This window comes from Eutrigla gurnardus (genome assembly GCF_963514095.1).
Source record: "Eutrigla gurnardus genome assembly, chromosome: 10".
Taxonomy (NCBI): domain Eukaryota; kingdom Metazoa; phylum Chordata; class Actinopteri; order Perciformes; family Triglidae; genus Eutrigla; species Eutrigla gurnardus.
The window spans coordinates 7,471,354-7,490,600 of record NC_139924.1 but is presented as its reverse complement, the minus strand read 5'-3'; the positions used below and the strand labels follow the sequence as shown (position 1 = coordinate 7,490,600).

General features: G+C 42.7%; 1 protein-coding gene across 1 annotated transcript; it reads right to left on the bottom strand.

The window, feature by feature from the left end:
• Positions 1–567: 567 nt before the first annotated feature.
• Positions 568–18,743, bottom strand: gosr1 (golgi SNAP receptor complex member 1). The gene is made up of 9 exons (XM_084020383.1): positions 18,647–18,743; positions 18,177–18,288; positions 16,983–17,070; positions 16,242–16,349; positions 15,920–16,011; positions 11,530–11,604; positions 3,539–3,568; positions 1,582–1,664; positions 568–1,111 (listed from the first exon to the last, which is right to left on the bottom strand). The coding sequence occupies exons 1-9, from the start codon at positions 18,678–18,680 to the stop codon at positions 987–989; spliced, it is 747 nt and encodes a 248-aa protein (XP_083876509.1). The 5' UTR covers positions 18,681–18,743; the 3' UTR covers positions 568–986.
• Positions 18,744–19,247: the final 504 nt, after the last annotated feature.

Genomic DNA, 19,247 nt, shown 5'->3' with positions numbered 1-19,247 from the left:
GTTTAACTCCTTCAACAGCTGATCATCAAGGCAGGTGTTTCCATGTTTCTGCTGTGGAAAGGTAGACGTAGTGCACTAAAGACTACAGAGCTGGTGTTGATGATGGTTTTAGTGAGCCAATTGTTAGAAACCATCTTTTGACATGTAAAAACTCTCAAATCCATGTGAGGGTCTATTCAGCGAGGTCATTTATGTTGCAGTTATAACCTATTCAGCTTGTTTTAACCACAGATGTTATTTCAGGCATCTTACAAAAAAACATATTTAAAAAAAAAAAACATTTGACTTTGAGATAAGGGAATCGGAAGACCAAAAATGCAAACTAATTTCTGTATTTTAGGACTCAGACCTGCAGCGCTCTAGTGCCTCCACGGGGCTCTCAACATGGCAACGGCTAACGATGCTAACGACACGGAGTCAAGATGTAATGTATGTTGTAAAAATGATATTTTCCCGTCCTGCTGGCATCGTAGTGGAACTTGAAATGAGAAGACCCGACAGAGTTCACATGATATACTTTGGAAAATACGTTGTGTTGAATGTCCAGTATCGAGAAGCGTCACACACTGAAATTGAAAATGATTTATTAATTCACATTTTACAGCCCACAATGAACTAGCCATCGCACTCCATCAAATAAAAAGAACCATTCAACTAAAAATCCTTCCACCTTTGATGCATCACACGTTCTCAGTCTCTTCTCACCTTCCTCGGTTTCTCTCCGGAAGAGATATCAGTATCATTGATTAAAATCTAGTCTTCTTCTTACTTTTGGTCTCCATTCACTTGTTGGCAGCCCTCCATCTGTCCCACTGCTGGATACAAGTTCAGTAGTTCACATAGGACAGTAGGTCAACTGGACCAACTGTATGTCCTTCTGCTCAGGAGCCTCCCGGGTTCCTCCAATCACTGAGCTCAGCCTCCTGGCGCTCCCGTGTTACAAAAAACAGATCGATCCTGTGGCTTTAAAGATTTCACCGGGTCTCTCAGTGAAAGGCATAAAGCAGCAGGAGGATGGTGCAGATGCCGATCACTGTGCCGAGGATGAGAGAGTCCCTTCTCTTCCGCAGATTGATTCGCTGGATGAGATTGTTGATGGTTGGGAAACGGTCTGGGGGGAATCAGACGTTAAGGAAGACCACGAACATTTACATTTAAATTCATCTCTCATTGGATAGCAGGCATGGATCAAATACAATCAATGCAAAAACCGACACAAGTAAAAAAATACTGAAGATCTCGTGAAAGGATTAACATTGAAAGGCATTTCCTAATACAAGACATTAATTGCTTGATACTGTCGATGTGAGTGCTGACTAAACTAACAAGGCGGATAAGCCTCCCCTTTACAACATGCTGCTGTCCTTTACTCAGACCTTCTTGTATTATTTGACCTTTCCAAAAATCGATAATTTGGTTGAATGACCCATCCACCACTAAATCCCTATACGTCTTATTAACAAAAAAACAAGAAAAGACAAATGTGAGCATTGATTTTTGAACGACCATTACTGATTTACAGGAACCGTTCCCCCCCCCCAACACACACACAAGCATGCACATATTCAGCATGAAGGATACTGGCCAGTGTGTTGACCCGGCTCTGTATGGATTTCAGAAAGCCCCGTTGGGAGGTCATGTTCTCCTTGGTCGCCATGGCAATACTAAAGGGATCACAAGAGAGAAATGAGTTGAGAAGTGACAATATGCTGCACAGAGGCCATCCAATCATGGGAGAGGAGGCTCAAATACTTTGATACTTTATTGAGAACTGATTATGGCTGAATAAATAAAAAAAATAATTTCTACTGTTCAAATATTTTATTTAACTTAATAGTAACAATATTAGTAGTAGTAGTAGCAGTAGTAGTAACTGTAGGCTAGTTTACTAGAATATTTATTTATTTACAATAAATGATTCATAATTTATTTAGCTTTTTTTTTTTATAATTATTGACATTAGAATGTAATTTGGATTAAAGGTTTTCAATAATGAACGTGAGCGTGGCTCGGCATCCAACAGGGCTTTGAAATCAAATCTTCACTAAATTAAATGGTTCATTCAAACATTTGAGCTTTCTGAAAGCAATACATCTAAAGTTACATGCATAAACATTTATAAAAGAGTGTGAACATTTTATATAAAATACATACATGTACACATTACAATAGATTCAACAGCAATGTCTCCACAAACAACTTCTCCCTTAAAAAAGTCTGTGTGTAACTGTTCCTCTAATGAACCCACATAGATGTATCGTCCCCATTTCATAACAATCTACTAAACGTTCATGCGGGACCATTCTGGGTTGAAACACAAGTCCTCCTATCACATTCTCCTTCAGCCTTACGCCGGTGCCCACAGTGTGAGTGTGAGCCGCCTTGGCTCTCCAAGGAAGGTATAGAATTGCTGTGATATTGTAGCTCAGCAACTTTCAGTGCAGGAAAAGTGCAGCTGGGCAGTTGGCAAGAAAAGTTTCAGGCTCTACGTTTGCCCTCGGTGGCATCTGTTACACACAAGAATCAATGGCAGGCAGCTTCTGAGCCCTGCACGGGGGAGCGTTTCAGCAAAAGAAATCAGCTTCCCCAAAACCACTTGACAATGTTAAAATAAGTACAGTGTTAATGTGCTTGAAGAGACAGCAATTAAACAGCATTATGCAACTGTTGGATCATTAACCACTGGCCACAGGGGACACACTCCCATCACAGAGGGATCAAGCCTCAGAGGAGGCAGGTAAAAACAAACTAAATGAAATCACCACGGTTGTTTACTGTGATGAGCAGCAGGCCTGTGTGTGTGTGTGTGTGTGTGTGTGTGTGTGTGTGTGTGTGTGTGTGTGTGTGTGTGTGTGTGTGTGTGAGAGACATGCTGCAGTCTTGGCCTGGAGCGGTGTTTTTGGGGATCGTGTTCTCCTCAGTCAGGAAGAAGAAGACTGCTGACTCCAGCAACCTCGACAAGCCTCTAACTCGATGTTAACCAACTCATGAGAATCAGAGCTGGAGGATAAAGATTCCCTTCACGCATGCTGTATGTGATCAGTGGGCCATCGCCGTTTCAAAGACATCCAGAGGGGTCTCAAGTTGTTGATAAACCCTTCAAGTCAATTATATTCATACAACCCGAAATCAAACATCAATTGATCCCTCTCAGAGGGCTTTACACACTATATTTAGAATGAGCCAATTATTCCTGCATAAGGAATTTAACTCCTTTTTTTCCATCTCTCACAATGAACTCACAAAAATAGAAGTAGAAACTAGGATAATTTAAATATGGAGAAGAAATAAGAAATCAAACGCTCGATCAGAACACTCATTAAAGTTATTTTTTTATTTATTCTGTGTAAAACCATGCATCAGCATTTGTTTTAAAGGATTCCTAATTTCCATTCCCCCTGTGGGTCTGAGCCATCAAAGAGGTAGTAACACAGGAAGAAGATACTCCACTATACTAGAAATCAAGTAGATAAGACAATGGAGCTGTCAAATATGCAAATATATGTCCCATATGTGGAGGAGAGAAAGCAGGTCTTACCTTATTGTGTCATCCATCAATCGGTCCGAACTAAAGACAAAGAGTAGGAAAGGGGGAGTGGGGAGACAACGACAGAGACACTGATTAGTTATTGACATGAGGCGGTGTTGGGAAATATGGAGAGGTTATAAACAAATTAAACGGGGGAGACGTTATCGGTATCAGTTCCAGATTGAAGGCGATCAATACTGAATTCTGATCATGTTACTTGGTGACGCTGAGCTGGACAAGGAACCGGATTTAATTTAATGTCGTTTGGGACTGGATTTCATTTTCTTCTCTCTCCATCAATCTTATCAACTCCTACATGGTGGCTAATCGACCAGTCTGGCAGAACACACAGTAACATAATTACAAACTTCCCACTGGCATCGGTGTGGTCACGTCTCTCTCTGTGTGCTACTTGTGTTGTTCATGTCTTCACCCAAACACGAGACGGTCCAAACTGTCCAAATGCATCGAAAATATCATTATAGCATAATTTCTTTGTTTTTTGTGTGTGTGTGTGTGTGTGTGTGTGTGTGTGGAGGGGGGGGGGGGTTCTGCTCTCTTTTGTCCTACAGAGAATAGTGGAAGGGGACGGCACATCCACCCACCCACGCACAAACACACACACACACACACACACAGTTTTGTGTCTCAGGTTGCTCATAAACAACAATGCTCTTAGCGGTTTATTCCCTAATTGGAATCAATTTGGATAATGTTTCAGAGAACTAAAGTGAAACCAAACAAACAAAACTGCAGGGATTGAATGTCATAGTTCAGCATCCTTGTTGTGCGGCTCCATGTGTGGTTTCTGTTAAGCTCTCAGCATCCTTATGCATCCAACCAAAGATACGGGAAGAGAGGGAACGCCTCGCAAGGATTTCTATCATGCCTTTATCTCGTGCCGAACCCAATTTACTGGGTTGGTGCTCAATGACCACGATTTCATGTCAGCTTCTGATGATGGATGCCGTTCTCTGACTTACTTTCCCTGCATGCACAACACCAGCACCCTGAAACTGAACATTAAAGCAGGTACTGTTATTTTCACTGATTCTGTCGTGTGATAAGAGAAAGAGGTGAGTTCTCTCCTCTCTGCCCTGCAGCGGTTTTCTTTTTAAGTGAGTTGAAAACGTACTATATGTCTCTGTATGTGCACATGCAAGTGTGTTTGCTGATCTTACAGTTTGTTTCCACCCAACAGATGCTGGGCAGCCCTCAAAGGAGCTTTAAAGACCCAGTATATTGAAAATGATGAATTCATGGAAGACCTAATAGTATCTAAAGAAAAGCCATGGTCATTTTTACTACAATGCTCATTCAGGACGACCGAAAATGAAAACATCAGAACTACAAAATCCATCAATGCCATTAAGGAGTTCTTACCAAATTTGGATCGTGGACCACAAAAATCAGGCCAGACAGCCTCCTTGTTCTTGGATCACAGCTCCGCACACAAACATCAAACTGCCATTTGGCAGTCATTTGTAATATATCTTGGCATTGTTGCGTTGAAATTGAATCGTTTACAGCAATGTAATCGTTTGTTGAAATGGGATGGTAACTGGCTCATCGTTCAGAATGAAGGCTGGCAGGCTCGTTTGGCACAAATGGATAAGCAGCAAAGAATAGAGTCTTTAAAAAAAAAAAAAACAGGCCACCTACAACTTCTATTCTTTAGTCTGTCATTTTAAAAATCATTATGGTTATTTGATTATGAGGCAAATACAATCTAGTGCCCTAACAAAGGTTGTACGTTCCAAAAATAAAACAACGTAGAATGTGGTTAGACAAAAGGTCAGACAGCCACATGACACTGGTCTTAAATGATGGAAGAAAAGAAAAATCATGGTGGACAGACAAACGGCCGACAGAAAAAGATGAACCTTTAACTGTCCGTCTGCCAACAGTGTTCACCTTATAAATCCTGAGAGCGGCTGTGAGTTGAGGTGAGCCTGAATTTATGGGGCTTTTATATGCAGGGATGATATGGAGCTTAAGATTTATGCTTTGTTCCCTCCATCATCGAGTCGCAGCTGCAGTGGAGAGGTTGATTGTGCAATTGTTCACGTATACGTGGGCCTTCTGTGGTTCAGCGTTGGGTGAGTCCCCTCCATTTCTCCTGGTTTTGCTGCAGTCATTATATTGCTCATTAGTTCCAAGCTAATTGCCTTCTCCAGTGTGATGCATCAACCCAACCTCACCCACTTGCTACTCGCCCTCTCGTGCCACACACACACACACACACACACACACACACACACACACACACACACACACACACACACACACACACACACACACACACACACACACACACACACACACACACACACACACACACACACACACACACACACACACACACACACACACACACACACACACACACACACACAATGAAGGTAAATCGATGTCAAAACACTTAGAAAGACGCGCAGCAGCGTGTGTGTGAACGCATGGTTATTTGTTATGCGTGCGTGCGTGCGTGCGTGCGTTGTCGTGCGCAGGTTGTATGTCACGCGTAACAAGAAGCTGCGTACATATGAAGCAGCGTGCGCACGTCTGTCTGTCACTGTTTGACAAATGTTGTTACGCGTTCACACGCACGTGCGCTCGCAGATTCTGATGCTGCGCGGCCGGAATTGATCTTCTGTGCGCACCCTCACCTACTCCGCGTAACTTGAACGCGTAATGTAGTTGGCCTGTTCATTTCAGTCAACCAGGGGAGGCAACTACATTACGCGTTCAAGTTACGCGGAGTAGGTGCGCACAGCAGATCAATTCTGGCCGTGCAGCATCAGAATCTGCGACCGCACGTGCGTGTGAACGCGTAACAACATTTGTCAAACAGTGAGAGACAGACGTGCGCACGCTGCTTCATATGTACGCAGCTTCTTGTTACGCGTGACAGAGTCTGCGCACGTCGTTTCCGCGTACATGTGAGCGCCTGACAAAAATGTTCAATTATCTTCATGCGAGCGTTAATGCGTGCGTTCGCTAAAAAACGCATGAATGTTACGCGTAGTTACTCCGCGTAATGTGATCACAGGCGTGCAGCAGCCATCACGCGTGAACGTGCGCGTGAACGCGTGACCATTATAAGTCAATGAGGAAACTATATTACACGTCAGGCGCTGTGTGCTGCACAGGCGTCAAAGCACGCGGGTGTGACGCGTTCAGTTGATAGTTGCGCAAGTAATATGAAACGATTCTGACGCCACACACACACACACACACACACACACACACACACACACACACACACACACACACACACACACACACACACACACACACACACACACACAGATGAATAGATAATAAAAAATGATAACAAATTAATTTTCTGTTGATTCATCCATTCTTGTGACTATTCAAGTGGTATTCTGGAAGGAAATGCTTTCAACCATCCGAGAGTAATGCTCTGTCAGGTTGGCTTTTAGAGCAATGCGAGGCAACTAATACAATCAGCAAAGGTAAACTGAAACATTCATTACTTTGCCTTGGAAACAGTGGAGCAAATCTTGGCAGCAGTTGCAGAAAGCAAACTGCATCAGCAAAGAGAAAAACTGGCCACAAATCAAACCGAGAGCTGGGAACCGTTCCTCCATTTTGTTGGTGACAGTCGGGGACACGATCACACGTCAGCCACTCCGTGAACGTGGTCGATGCACTCGACAAAAGCCGTGTCATTTAGGTGCTCGGGTCCAGCAGCTTAGCGTGATAAGAGGGCTGAAGTACGGAAATGGAATGATCTGAATGCTCCGGACACTTCCACATTCTTGTTGGGTGAACTGACTGAACACTGATCTGCTTTGAATCTCTTTGGTGAGCCAGAGAGAGAGAGAGCAGGGCAGCACTTCATCCCGCATCCTCGGAGCTTTCCTCCACTGATGATATTAGCATACTAGGGAAGTGGTGGCTCTGATCCAACCACTTAAGACGGGAAACGGGCCAGGCAGACTAAAAGCAGGGGTTTCTAACTTAGGGGGAGGAGAGACATAGAAATACAGAGTTTGTTTGAATGCATGAATAAAGTGCCATGTGCAATAAAGTTTCAAACAACTAGGATATATGAAATCTTTATACAAATAAGACCTTGCAGAAAGTGAGGCAGATTGGAGAGACGGGTATGATTATATTGGCCATCAGGGTTCTGGGAAGGTAAAGAGCAAATTGTTTTTTTCCATAAATAGCTTCTGTTACTAGCCATTTGAGCATTTCAATCATTTGGAAGAGCAATAAACGTTCCTGGTTTAATCATAGCTAGTGAACTGAAGTAGGTCTGGTTTTTTGTGGGGGTGAAACATAGCAGTACAGATCACAACTTAAGAAAAAAAGTTGTTATCCCACCAAATTTCTGTTGTTCACCCCGGTCTCACTAGCACTAACAAGAACAACATCTTCAATAAAATATTCTGAATGTATTTTAGCTCAGCAACCATGTTGTTCTTTATGATTCTGTGTTGTTTTCCCCCTCATACCTACAGTTGGGTCACATGTGTGTCAATGTGTAACACATGGCCACGTTGCTGCGTAAACAAGAAAGAAATCCTCTGTTTGACAGGAAGTCCTTATCAGAATGACCACTACCGACAGAGCAGTTCCGACATTAACTTTTAATGGACCTGCCCTCCCTCCTTCTAGTTTATTCATGAGCACTGGCCTATAAGAGAGAGAGAGATGGAAAAACAGATTTACAAGGACGGAGAACGTGACTATGGATGCACACATACTTTTCTATTCAATTCAACGTTTATACATTAAAGACTGGAATGCTGAATTAAAAATGATTACACTTGAATTGTAATTCCTTTTAATTTTGAAGATTATTTGAAGATTTATTATTTTAATAATAAATCACAATTCAGTCAATTTATATCGATGTATTTATTTGTTACTTTTTGTTTAACAAAATTAGGAAAACAACTCTGCCTTACAGATAAAAGATGACGTCACCTTACAGATCCCAGTCACTTCCACACAGGAAGGCACATAGCTCATTAAACACTGGTATCTGGTTAGTAATCAGTTTCCGCTGATACACAGAGCCCAGGAACCGGTATCAGGATCGTTCATGAGAGTGGCAGCAAGGCTTGGGAGAGCCACAATGTCTGAAAGCACCCTAAAGTGTCACTGTTATTTACCGTCGTCTCCGGCAGTGACAGCTTTTCAAACAGAATGTTTAGGCAGGTCTGACTGATGAGGAACTAAAGTAGGAGGTTATCTCAAAAATGAATCTGGGTTTGTCCGTTTTATTAGATTCAGGCTGGCAAGCACTCCACCCACTGCAGACATGCAGAGATTAACTGGAATGGACTTGTTTTCTTTCCTTTTTTCTTCTGTGTGAAGTCATTAGTCTGATCTGATTAGTTTGGCAACGCTGGTAGCATCACCTGCCAATAACTTATAGACACACACACACACACACACTATACAATGCCTCCTATAGCTTCAGTATATTGATCATACATTACATCATCTACCCTCAAACCACTGTAGAGACAGAACCTTTGGATCCTCGTGTTAACTCGTTTCCTCGGGTAAGAAGTCGAGGCACAAACACTTATTATAAGCATAGACACTTCACAGTGCGAATATTAAAAACATCTAAAAACAAAATCACTCTAGACACAAACGGCTGATGTAAGCTCACACAAGGGACACCTCGATATTCATAAAACGGTCTTTTATGCAAAGAGTCCATCGCAGCCTGTGTGTCAGGAGGCGAATAGCATTTTAACTATAATCTCTTATCAAGAATCTACATTCTGCTTCCCGTGTGAGTTCGGACCATTTCTCTGGCCACTAACACATTTCACTCCTTTTCACTGAAGGCCCTCTTTCCTGTTTTATGGCTCTAATAGGATCAATCAAGCGTAACTCGATCCTCATCTCAATCTCCTTCTTTCCTCCCATCTCTTTCAACGGTCCGGGGAAGCCCTGTGATATGGGTTGTGGTTTTATAAGATAATTTCATTATCGATGTCCTGATCAACTGGGCAGGATTTGTACGAGGGCTCGACTGCTGGGAATGCTGGTGGCGAGCGGAAGCCGGAGAAGTTTCGACACTACGCATCACCAAGCCAATCCTGTTCTCATTTCATGCTGCAAAGATTTTTTCATCACCAGTATTCAGTTTGGGGTATTTTTGGAGCCCCGTTTGAATGCATGAGGAAAGAGAGTGACTTATCTTTCATTCAAGCCACAATACGTCGTACACGGCAGATACGGCTCGTCCTCTCAGTGACAGGACAGGAAGAACGCCTCTCTCTCTGCTTTAGTACATGAATCCATTAAGACATTAACGAGGGTCTTTCCTAGTGAAATCACAGTGAGCATCATAATGGATCTTGGCACGATGTTGGAGTGTGTGTGTGTGTGTGGGGGGGGGGGGGGGGGGGTCATAGGGTTGATAAGGGTGATGTCATACACAGCTTCAGTCAGACTATGTCCAAATAAGATGAGCAAAGCATCATCAGCCCTTGACCAGTGGTGTCTAAATTAGATTGTGTGATGTGATGAAACAAAACTAACAATAGCTTTCCTGTGTGAGACGGACCTACCCACCATATACTCATAAATCCGCTGTTGTTCAATCAATAACAATTGCAATTTAAGATTAAAGAGCCAAAAATGACCCGATTTGCATATTTAATTATTTTGATATTGTGAAACTGTCAATAGCCCAACATGAAGGAGAACATGGTTCAAATAAAAAGCGGTAAGGTCAGAAAGTAATTTCTGATGAAATGCCCTCATAGCCAGTTTGGCTTTTTGGTGCCCAACTTGAATAAATGAGGAAATAGGGTTTCTTATGTTCAAGCCAGATTCCAGAGAACACAGTCGATACGGTCCACTCCCTCAGTGACAGGGCATGAATAATGCCCGTCTCACTCTCTCCCTTTGCTTCACTACATGAATCCATTAAGACGTTCACATGGGTCTTTCCTTCCTTTATCACAGTGAGTATAGAAGGCAAGTTAAAGTGTCTGTGTGATTATTGAAAAGCTACACTGACTAAGGAATGCTTTATATTAGTATTGACAAAAAAAAAACATTTGAACTATTTAAAACTGCCATGTCATCGCAGGTCACTCTATAAGCCCCTTTTGATTTCAGAAATTGAGAAATAGACTTTAGCCATGCCATGTCAAAATGGGTAAAGCCTGTTTTGGAAAGAATTAAGAGGGATTTGATGGAAAATAATTGAGGCATTATTCCCTTGAGAATTTGAATGAGGTAACAAACATTTAGCCAAAGAGAGAATCAGTGTTTCGTAGTGTATGTAAATTATCAGGCGAGATCCTCAAGCCTGAACAATGTTCAAAGCTCTTCTGTTTTATTTGTGTTTTGTTTCAATGTGTCCTTGCGCGTGCCCTGCTGACATCCAATTTTACTTTCCACATAGGGTGCAGCTCACACTCCTCACACGCGTACAGATTTCACAAACTTTGCCACCTCATGCAGTTCTGCAGTGCAGAGCGAGCCAAGTGATAGTAGGACACTAATGAGGTTGCTGGCAGATCACAGTGTATTGTGTCAGTATGAAAAGTTTTTACAGCTTTAAGATGCTAAGTTGTAGAAATCTTTGATTAGTTTTTTTTTTTTTTTTCTCCCCCCATACAACTAAGAAAAACCTAAACCTGCCTCTGCCTGTATTAGGACATCAAGTAAAGCACGTCGACACTAGCCAGGAAGGCACTCATCTCCGGACTACATACTCTCCGTCCTGAATTCTCAAGAAACCAGAGCTTAACAAAGCAGGCATGAGTGGCAGCAATGATTTCCAGTGGTATTCCAAATGGTTGTGCTGCAGCATCAATATGAGTCATCCCAGTTTTGATTTCTGGGAAGCTAAGGCTATTGCTTCGCCAGTTAAGGCTGTACACCACTGGGGAAATGGCAGCTATATTCTCCGTTGAACTGCTGGGATTGATATACCAACATTAATGAATAAATATCCTAAAAAAGGAGAAAGAAAGGTGACGGGAACTTACTTTCTCAGATGCTCATGCTCCTTGAGAAACAGCTCCGTTCTTCTGTTGTTGACCCCGGAGCCACTCTTGTATGTTCTGAAAAGGGAACGTAGATACAACACGGTCACTTTTAATATGGTCAACAAATTAAAGAAAGTAATGTTACGTTATTTTCTAGTTGAGTATTGTGACACAACGTTGTGAGAGACCAAGCTCACTACCTTAGGTTAGGATCCTGAAAGACCAAGCCGAGTGGGAGTTAAATGACCATCCATGTTTGAAACACTAATGATTCTTGTCTCTTCAGATGAGCGGGCTTTGGAATCAGTCGCTCAGAGAAAGAGTTATTTGAAATGGCAGCCCATTCAGTCACAGTTCAACGACCACAGGGTGAAATTGTTTGCTGCAGGTTTGTCTTGAAATATGAGAATACTGTCCGTCTGTCTACACACGCTCTTTAAAGTGGGCCGTCCGACTGAACATTAGGGGCCTCTGGTGAAAGGTGTTGTTCACCTTAATGGTGTGGTGAAGCTCCGCTGGTTCACACAAACTGGAAACACACGTGGCCCACATCTAACTAACTCTCTGCGGCTTCTTACATTTACATTTAGGGCATTTAGCAGATGCTTTTGTTTTGTTCCTTAATGCTGCATGATCTCTTATTCCACAAGTATTAGGATTCTTTTAAGTTCACTTATTTTGAAACTACTTGCATCAATGTGCCACCAAGCCATTCTTGTCCAGTGATAATTTGAAGTCCCGCTGCACTTTAGCAATTGCATCTTTTGAAAAATATATTCGGATAGTACCACCCTCAGCACTCCTTGCATCGGCTCCCTCAATCGTCATAATAAATCACATTTACATATACATTTAGCAGACGCTTTTGTCCAAAGCGACTTACAATAAGTACTTTTGTTGAAAGAAACCACAACATATCATTGCTGATAAAGTAAAAGCGAAAAAATACAAACAAGTGTTAGGTCCTCATCTGTGTAAAGTTGTAACTGTTCAGCAAGGAATAGGAGTACAACAGTGCTATGATCGGAGTGCTACACTTGCTGAACAGAGAAGTGCGTTTTTTTGTTTTGTGGGAGTGAGTCATGCTATGCAGAGTCGAGGTGAAGTCTGAACAGGTGAGTCTTGATCCTTTTTCGGAAGATGGCAGTGACTCTGCTGTCCTGTCATTAGTCGGGAGTTCGTTCCACCACTGAGGACCAGAACAGAGAAGAGTCTGGACTTTGCTGAGCGACATTTGTTTGATTTCAGCGATGGTGGTACCAGCCGGCCAGCTGAAGTAGAGGAGCCAAGTGCTCGCTTCGGGGCATGAGGTTTGACCAGTGTTTGAAGGTAGATGGGTGCCGTTCCATTGATGGCCCTGAAGGCCAGTGTCATCGTCCTGGCTTCTTATTCCTTTACTATTCACTGCGACATTTACTCGGATCCGTTGACCAAAAAAAAGCACAGGCTGTGCAGGACCATTTTTTTTATCCAACAGCAGTCGGCGCCAATACCACTGCATTTATTGCTTTACAGTAAAAGCCCTCTTGTGGTTCACCAACGGAAAGCTTTTAATGTGAAGCAAGCAGCAGGGAATTTTTGGTTTGCTTTAGCAGTAACTTAACACAGCAAATACAGCACCAGGATGGTTGCAGATCAGAAAACAGACTGTTAATGGTTGGTTGAAAGCGAAGACGAGGTGTCAAGGGTGGAAAACAAATCGTACATTACACAGAAGCTTCTTTCTATGGAAAGCTGAACAAAGAAAACGTTCTTCTTCTTCCCTCTGGTCCCCTGCATGGCCACATATGTTGAGCCAATTAGTTTACTGCAACAACACAACATGGAAGAGTGTCCTGTTCCCAAGAGGGGCCATATTGGAATCGCCTAAAAATCACAGCTCTGCATGCCACGACACGGCTAAAAACCTCACACTGGGCAGTGGGAAAGGGCCCAAGCCAAGGTGCTGCCTGGCCTGATCTCCTTTCTCGACAAAAAGGTTCAGAGAGAGTGGTTGGGAGTCGAGAACAGTATACAATTATTTTACTATTCTATGCATTACCCATGTGAATAGACACATGCTGATAGCAGGAAGAAGTAGCATACTCATTTTACAAATATATCCTGTAGCAAAGGAGTCAAAGATAATGGATGGACTGTTATCACGTCCATTCTCCTTTGCTTGATGCAGCTCTCGCTATCGGCGTCCCTGAACAGCGGACCGCCCGCGCTCCCACCCAGCTTACTGTAAGCATTCCAAGAACAAATGTGCCTGCTTCATCCCCAGTGTGCCATCCGAAGCCGTTGAATGAAAATACTATAATCAGCGGGCACGCAGCACGCTCCACAGTGGCTGCATTGAGCCCGAGCTGGCCGCCCTACCGGCAGAGTTGATGCCTTTTATGGGGCTAGAATTGCCTGTACTGACAGCAAGCTGCATCTCTCCAGCAAGGCTTTTTTAAAAGGGCACCAATGTAAATCACATGCAAGCAGTCATTGTTGTTGCTGACATTTAGAATCAAGGCAGGAGAAGAGGGGAGCGTACGGTCTGAGCCAAGCTCTGTTCCTGTCATGAAGCTGTGTGTGTGCATGTGCGTGTGTGTGTGTGCGTGTGTGTGTGTGTGTGTGCGTGTGTGTGTGTGTGTGTGTGCAAAAGATTATGCTGACAGAGTCTGCAAGCACACAGGAAGATATTGATACAGGTTTTGACAAAATATCATATCGTCATTGATGTGCTTGCATAAATAACAAAGAGCGCTCCATTTCTTTGAATCGATATGGCTTTTTTGTGGGTGCAGTGTAAACAACCCCGATACACATAAAAATCGACAGTTAATTCAATCCTTGCCCAAGATCTCTACTGCCCTCTACCTGACAAAAGGGATAAAAAGGCTCATGTCCTTATCATACAAGGACCATAAAATATCAGGCCCCTGCTTCATTGATGTGGGGAAAATATAGTCTGTAACAGTGCGTTTCATTGTGACACTAAGTTAGCTCCCAATATTGTTCTTTACAAGCTGCGTTACAGTCAAGGCAGTTCAAATGTCCACGATCAACTGCATACATTGTCAAGTTCTTCCATATCACTTCACCATGCAGCAGCAGTTGTAATCCCCCTACCTGTAAGCTCAGACTGCTCTCTCATTAGCAGCCCCCCGGGCACATTAGTCATCGTTAGCCTGAGCAGTGGGTCAACAAGCCCTGGCTCATTTCTATGCATTAGATTCATCAGCAGTGAGCCTATTAGTAGAGTCAGTGGGACGCCATAGTAATGTGATTTAATGAGACGATTGAGGAAGCCGATGCAAGGAGTGCTGAGGGTGGTACTATCTGAATACTTTACAAAAGATGCGATTGCTAAAGTGCAGCGGGACTTCAAATTATCACTGGACAAGAATGGCTTGGTGGCGCATTGATGCAAGTAGTTTCAAAATAAGTGAACTTAAAAGAATCCTATTACTTGTGGAATAAGAGATAATGCATAGAAGCATTAAGGAACAAGCCAAGTGCATTATTAATATAATTTTTTATACACAAGCGCGGTCTGTAAAACAGTAGATAGCCTTTTTTTATATCCCTTAAATCCAATGCATGCAAGTTAGTCCAATTATTACACTGTTATAACATTTTACCAGTAATAAAAAAATGAGAATAAATCAAACTATTTTGTAATATAAGGCCTGACAAGCTATTATGAACTAGACACCTTTTAATAGGTCCATGTGTGATAGCTTTATGAGAAAGAGTGATGATATAAAGTGACAGTTATGAATGTATGACTGCATGAGGCGTCCAAAGACTATCTGCATACTACAGTAGATGGATGGAAAAGGGATCAATAAGAATCCTGCAGTGCTCACCATATGTTCACTGCCGCGTCTTTCAGATCAATAAGTCATTACAAAAAAAACCAACAACAAAAAAAAAACAAGAGTCATGGTCTGTGGGAGCCTCCATCTCATTTCAATACACTCACTCACCAAGAGCCAATCTAAGCAGAGGACACACTTTCTCAATACAAGGCCAAAGAGGCAATGTATCTTCTTAGGTTTTAATGGCCAACATTTGTCAAGAGCCTGCCAAGTGGAAGTCAAGGTTCAACTACCCCTCTAAGGAATAAGGTCTACAACAGAAACACAATGAATAATGCTCGGCAGTTTTTATTCCTCCACAGCCAGGATCCAACATGAGTAACGCACCCCCCTGACAGTATTATCTGGTTTGTATGCAACACCATCCACACAATACCAACAGTTTCATGTGAGAGAGCTTCTTCACCAGTCAATACATTTAATGATTTATCAATAGTTCTGTGCATTGAGTCTACATTCCCTATAACTGTGGGCACATGCTGGTGAATTACCTGCATGGTCAAATTTATCACCAAGTTGTGTGACTGTGTACTCACTCAATGTCTTTCCTGACGGACCCGAGCAGGTCTTCCCTCTCCCGGATGGCCAAGAAGTTGCCTTTGGTTTTGTGGAATTCATGCGTGTAATCCTGCATAGAAAACAAATATGATGATATGAGACGTGATAACGAAGAAGCAGCGTTGGAAGAATTGAAAAAATGAACACCAACAGGAAATAACTGGAAACCCTGAGGCGTGTGTGCCACAGAAAAGTTCATTTCCAGAGTGTTTTATATATTAAAACAAAACATGTCAAGTAGAACAGAGGATGGCAAACAGATGAGCAGCAACAATAAAAGAAGAGAAAGAGAGGGCAAACCTGTAGGATGTCTCTGTGTCTCTGGAGCGTGTGCATGAGTGCAGCGTTGAGAGAGGCTGTGCCGGGGGTGTTGGTGTACTCCGCCATCTTGTCATTCACTGCGGTCAGCTGACAGAGAGACGAACGGGTGAATAAACTAATGTACAGTCCAACCAAAAAAGACACCAGGGATCAGCAGATAAGGTGAAGACTCAATACTCAATCCAAATACAACATGGTCACACACACACACACACACACACACACACACACACACACACACACACACACACACACACACACACACACACACACACACACACACACACACACACACACACACACACACACACACACACACACACACACACACACACACTAATGAGTGTATATGTAGTATACTTAGTACCCCAAGTATATGGGGGATAACAGCATATTTACTATCACACTGTAGCCATTGTTTTGGACTTTTTGACATCTAACAGTTGCAACTTTAAACAATTATATATACTGTACTGTTACATTCTACACTTCTACCTTTGGACAGCCACATCAGAAATTAAATCATGCATGTCAATTTTTGAGTGGACCTGACTTTTAATGTGTTAAAGCACTCTATGGGTCCAACAAAAAACGTAAGAAGAAGTGGAGCATGCAGTTTGCTCTTTCCTTGATGAAAGACCCGAGGCATAAATCCAGTGTTCTTATTACAGTCTTTTTGCCGGCCTTTCACGGGCCACTGGCCCATAAGAATTTACTTACTTTGGCCAGAAGTTGTTCAATCTCCACTGACATGGTGTCAAACATCCTGTCTTGGGTAGAGTTGTTTAGCAGCGGGGTCGTGTCTGACCTTGAGGGAGCAGAACAAGAATCAAAAACAATGAGAGAGATGTCTTAAATGTTTTTTTTTTTTGCAAGGGGGACAAATCTTCTAGCACTTGGGTTCAAACTGAGTTTAGCTAATTAAATAAAAAGTATCGTTCCTGAAAAAATGAAAACAATTCATATAGCAACAGCTGGTGATGGTTTAGTGAATGTCCTATGTAAGGATGCATCAGTAGAATTTCTAGAAAAATAGTTTTCAAGAATCAAAATATTAAAAGGTGCACTAGATCTCGTCCTTTCAGATTGCAAGTAGTGGCAGGGAAGTTCTCCCTTACTTCCCGTTCACGGATATCATAGCTTGTGAACAACACCCTGGGAGTTGGTATGGATGCAATGTATTCTTCACACACTTCCTTCCTGCAGCAAACACTTTCCTGTGCTGGCAAGCCTCCGTCCACATATCCAGGCCCTCTGACCACTATGATTTAGGCTCATTTTGGGCCTCGCCATCCTTAAGGTTGTTAAATACATGTTGGGATCATTTTTACTAGTGATTGTAACCAGTAGCTGTTTCAATCAAGGACATGCCCCAACATGGATGATCCCCCTCATACCTATGTTAAATATAAGTCATGGATTCCTTCACTAACAGAAATGAGAGGGACTTCAATTTCTTAGAAATGTCACTTACGATTAGTTTCATTGTCAATTAATTGGATAACGTATTTCTCTTCATTTGGTCTTTAAAATGTCAAATAAAATGTGTGAAAATGCCCACTATTATTTCCATATTATATATCATATAATATTCCATTTGATCATATCTGGCAAACCCTTAAGTTTGAGCATTTTTACTTGAAAAACTACTGAAATTATGAATTGATTATTAAAACAGTTGCAGGTTAGTTTTCTGTTGATTGATTAACTACTTGTCTCAGCTCTAACATGCCTATATTAACCATCACAAAAACTCGACCTCCCGATCAGGTCCAATGTCTTCTTGATTTAAGCAGTGTCAGTCACAAGCAGTTGGACATGCTTGGTGTACTAAGTTAACTGCTTCTCGACATCCCATCACCTGTGCGACTGAGACTAATAGACGAGCTTGTCTGCAGGGGAGGTGGATCTTACGTGTCTGCTCGACGTCCATCCCTGGAGCTGCTGTAGCTCGTGCACAGTTTACTGAAGGAGACCAACTTCAGGTCGAGTTCATTCTCCAACTGTCTGGCCTGCTTTCGCAGATCTGTTACAGGACACACAACACAGTTAGCGCTTTAATAACGGCTCGTTGTAGTCTTGTCTGCCGTCTAATGAGCGTATCAGCTGGCACAAGGGACTCTCGATGTGTGATAAACCGTTTAGAGCGGAGACAGATTTAAACAGCTTAAGGAACGACGTCCGTTCAACACAGCGATGTGTTTTCTAGCTTGTTGGATGCTAGTCGTTGTGGAGACACGTAGCTTACGTGTTCAAACCGTGGATATGAGCCGAAACGCGCCGACTGTGACGCTGGTAAATTCATCGTTGGCATTATGAATACTGAACTAGATGTTGCCTCACGCTCTGTTTTCTCATATCGAGTCTTATTTGTGCTCCCTTACCTTCCCAGTAGGTGCTGCCTCCCACTCCTGCCATCTTTGTTGTCCTCTGACGTCACCGAGTTCCGGCCGGGGCGTGTCACGTGTCAGAAGAAGACGTTTCACAGAAAATACACCAGTGTTTTCCTCGCCCTCAGCTGAGGCTGTCAGGCTAGCCACTTCTCAGACATGCACCGGTCCCCACAGCACTAATAATATAAACAGCGCCGTCTAGAGGCCGTCTGGGGGCTTCCACAATAAAGATAGGCTATATTGCAGGTTATACTGTCAAATTGAGTGATTTTAAATGTTTGTGTGTGTGTGTGTGTGTGTGTGTGTGTGTGTGTGTGTGTGTGTGTGTGTGCCAAAAAATTTGCCTCTGAGGACTTGATCTGTACAGAATACACCATTCTCTGTACCAGCACCCCAAGTACAATAGATGTCATGGAACAATAAATAAAGTAAAGATAGTAGCAAAATCATATTAGAAATACGACTAGCAGTGGGTGTCGAGCAGGGCCAAAGCAGCAGGCTCAGCTGTACCTGTGAGGCAAGGAAGGCAATCTAGATTTATGGCAGATTAAATAGGGTGTGGTCCCAGGCAAACCTGAGCCATGCCCTCACG

Coding starts and splice junctions, on each gene's coding strand:
- gosr1 (XM_084020383.1), bottom strand. CDS start 18,680: ATGGCAGGAGTGGGAGGCAGCACCTACTGGGAAG. Junction 3,569..11,529: donor GAGCATGAGCATCTGAGAAA/GTAAGTTCCCGT, acceptor CTTTGTCTTTAG/TTCGGACCGATTGATGGATG. Junction 1,112..1,581: donor CCGGGTCAACACACTGGCCA/GTATCCTTCATG, acceptor GATTCCCCCCAG/ACCGTTTCCCAACCATCAAC.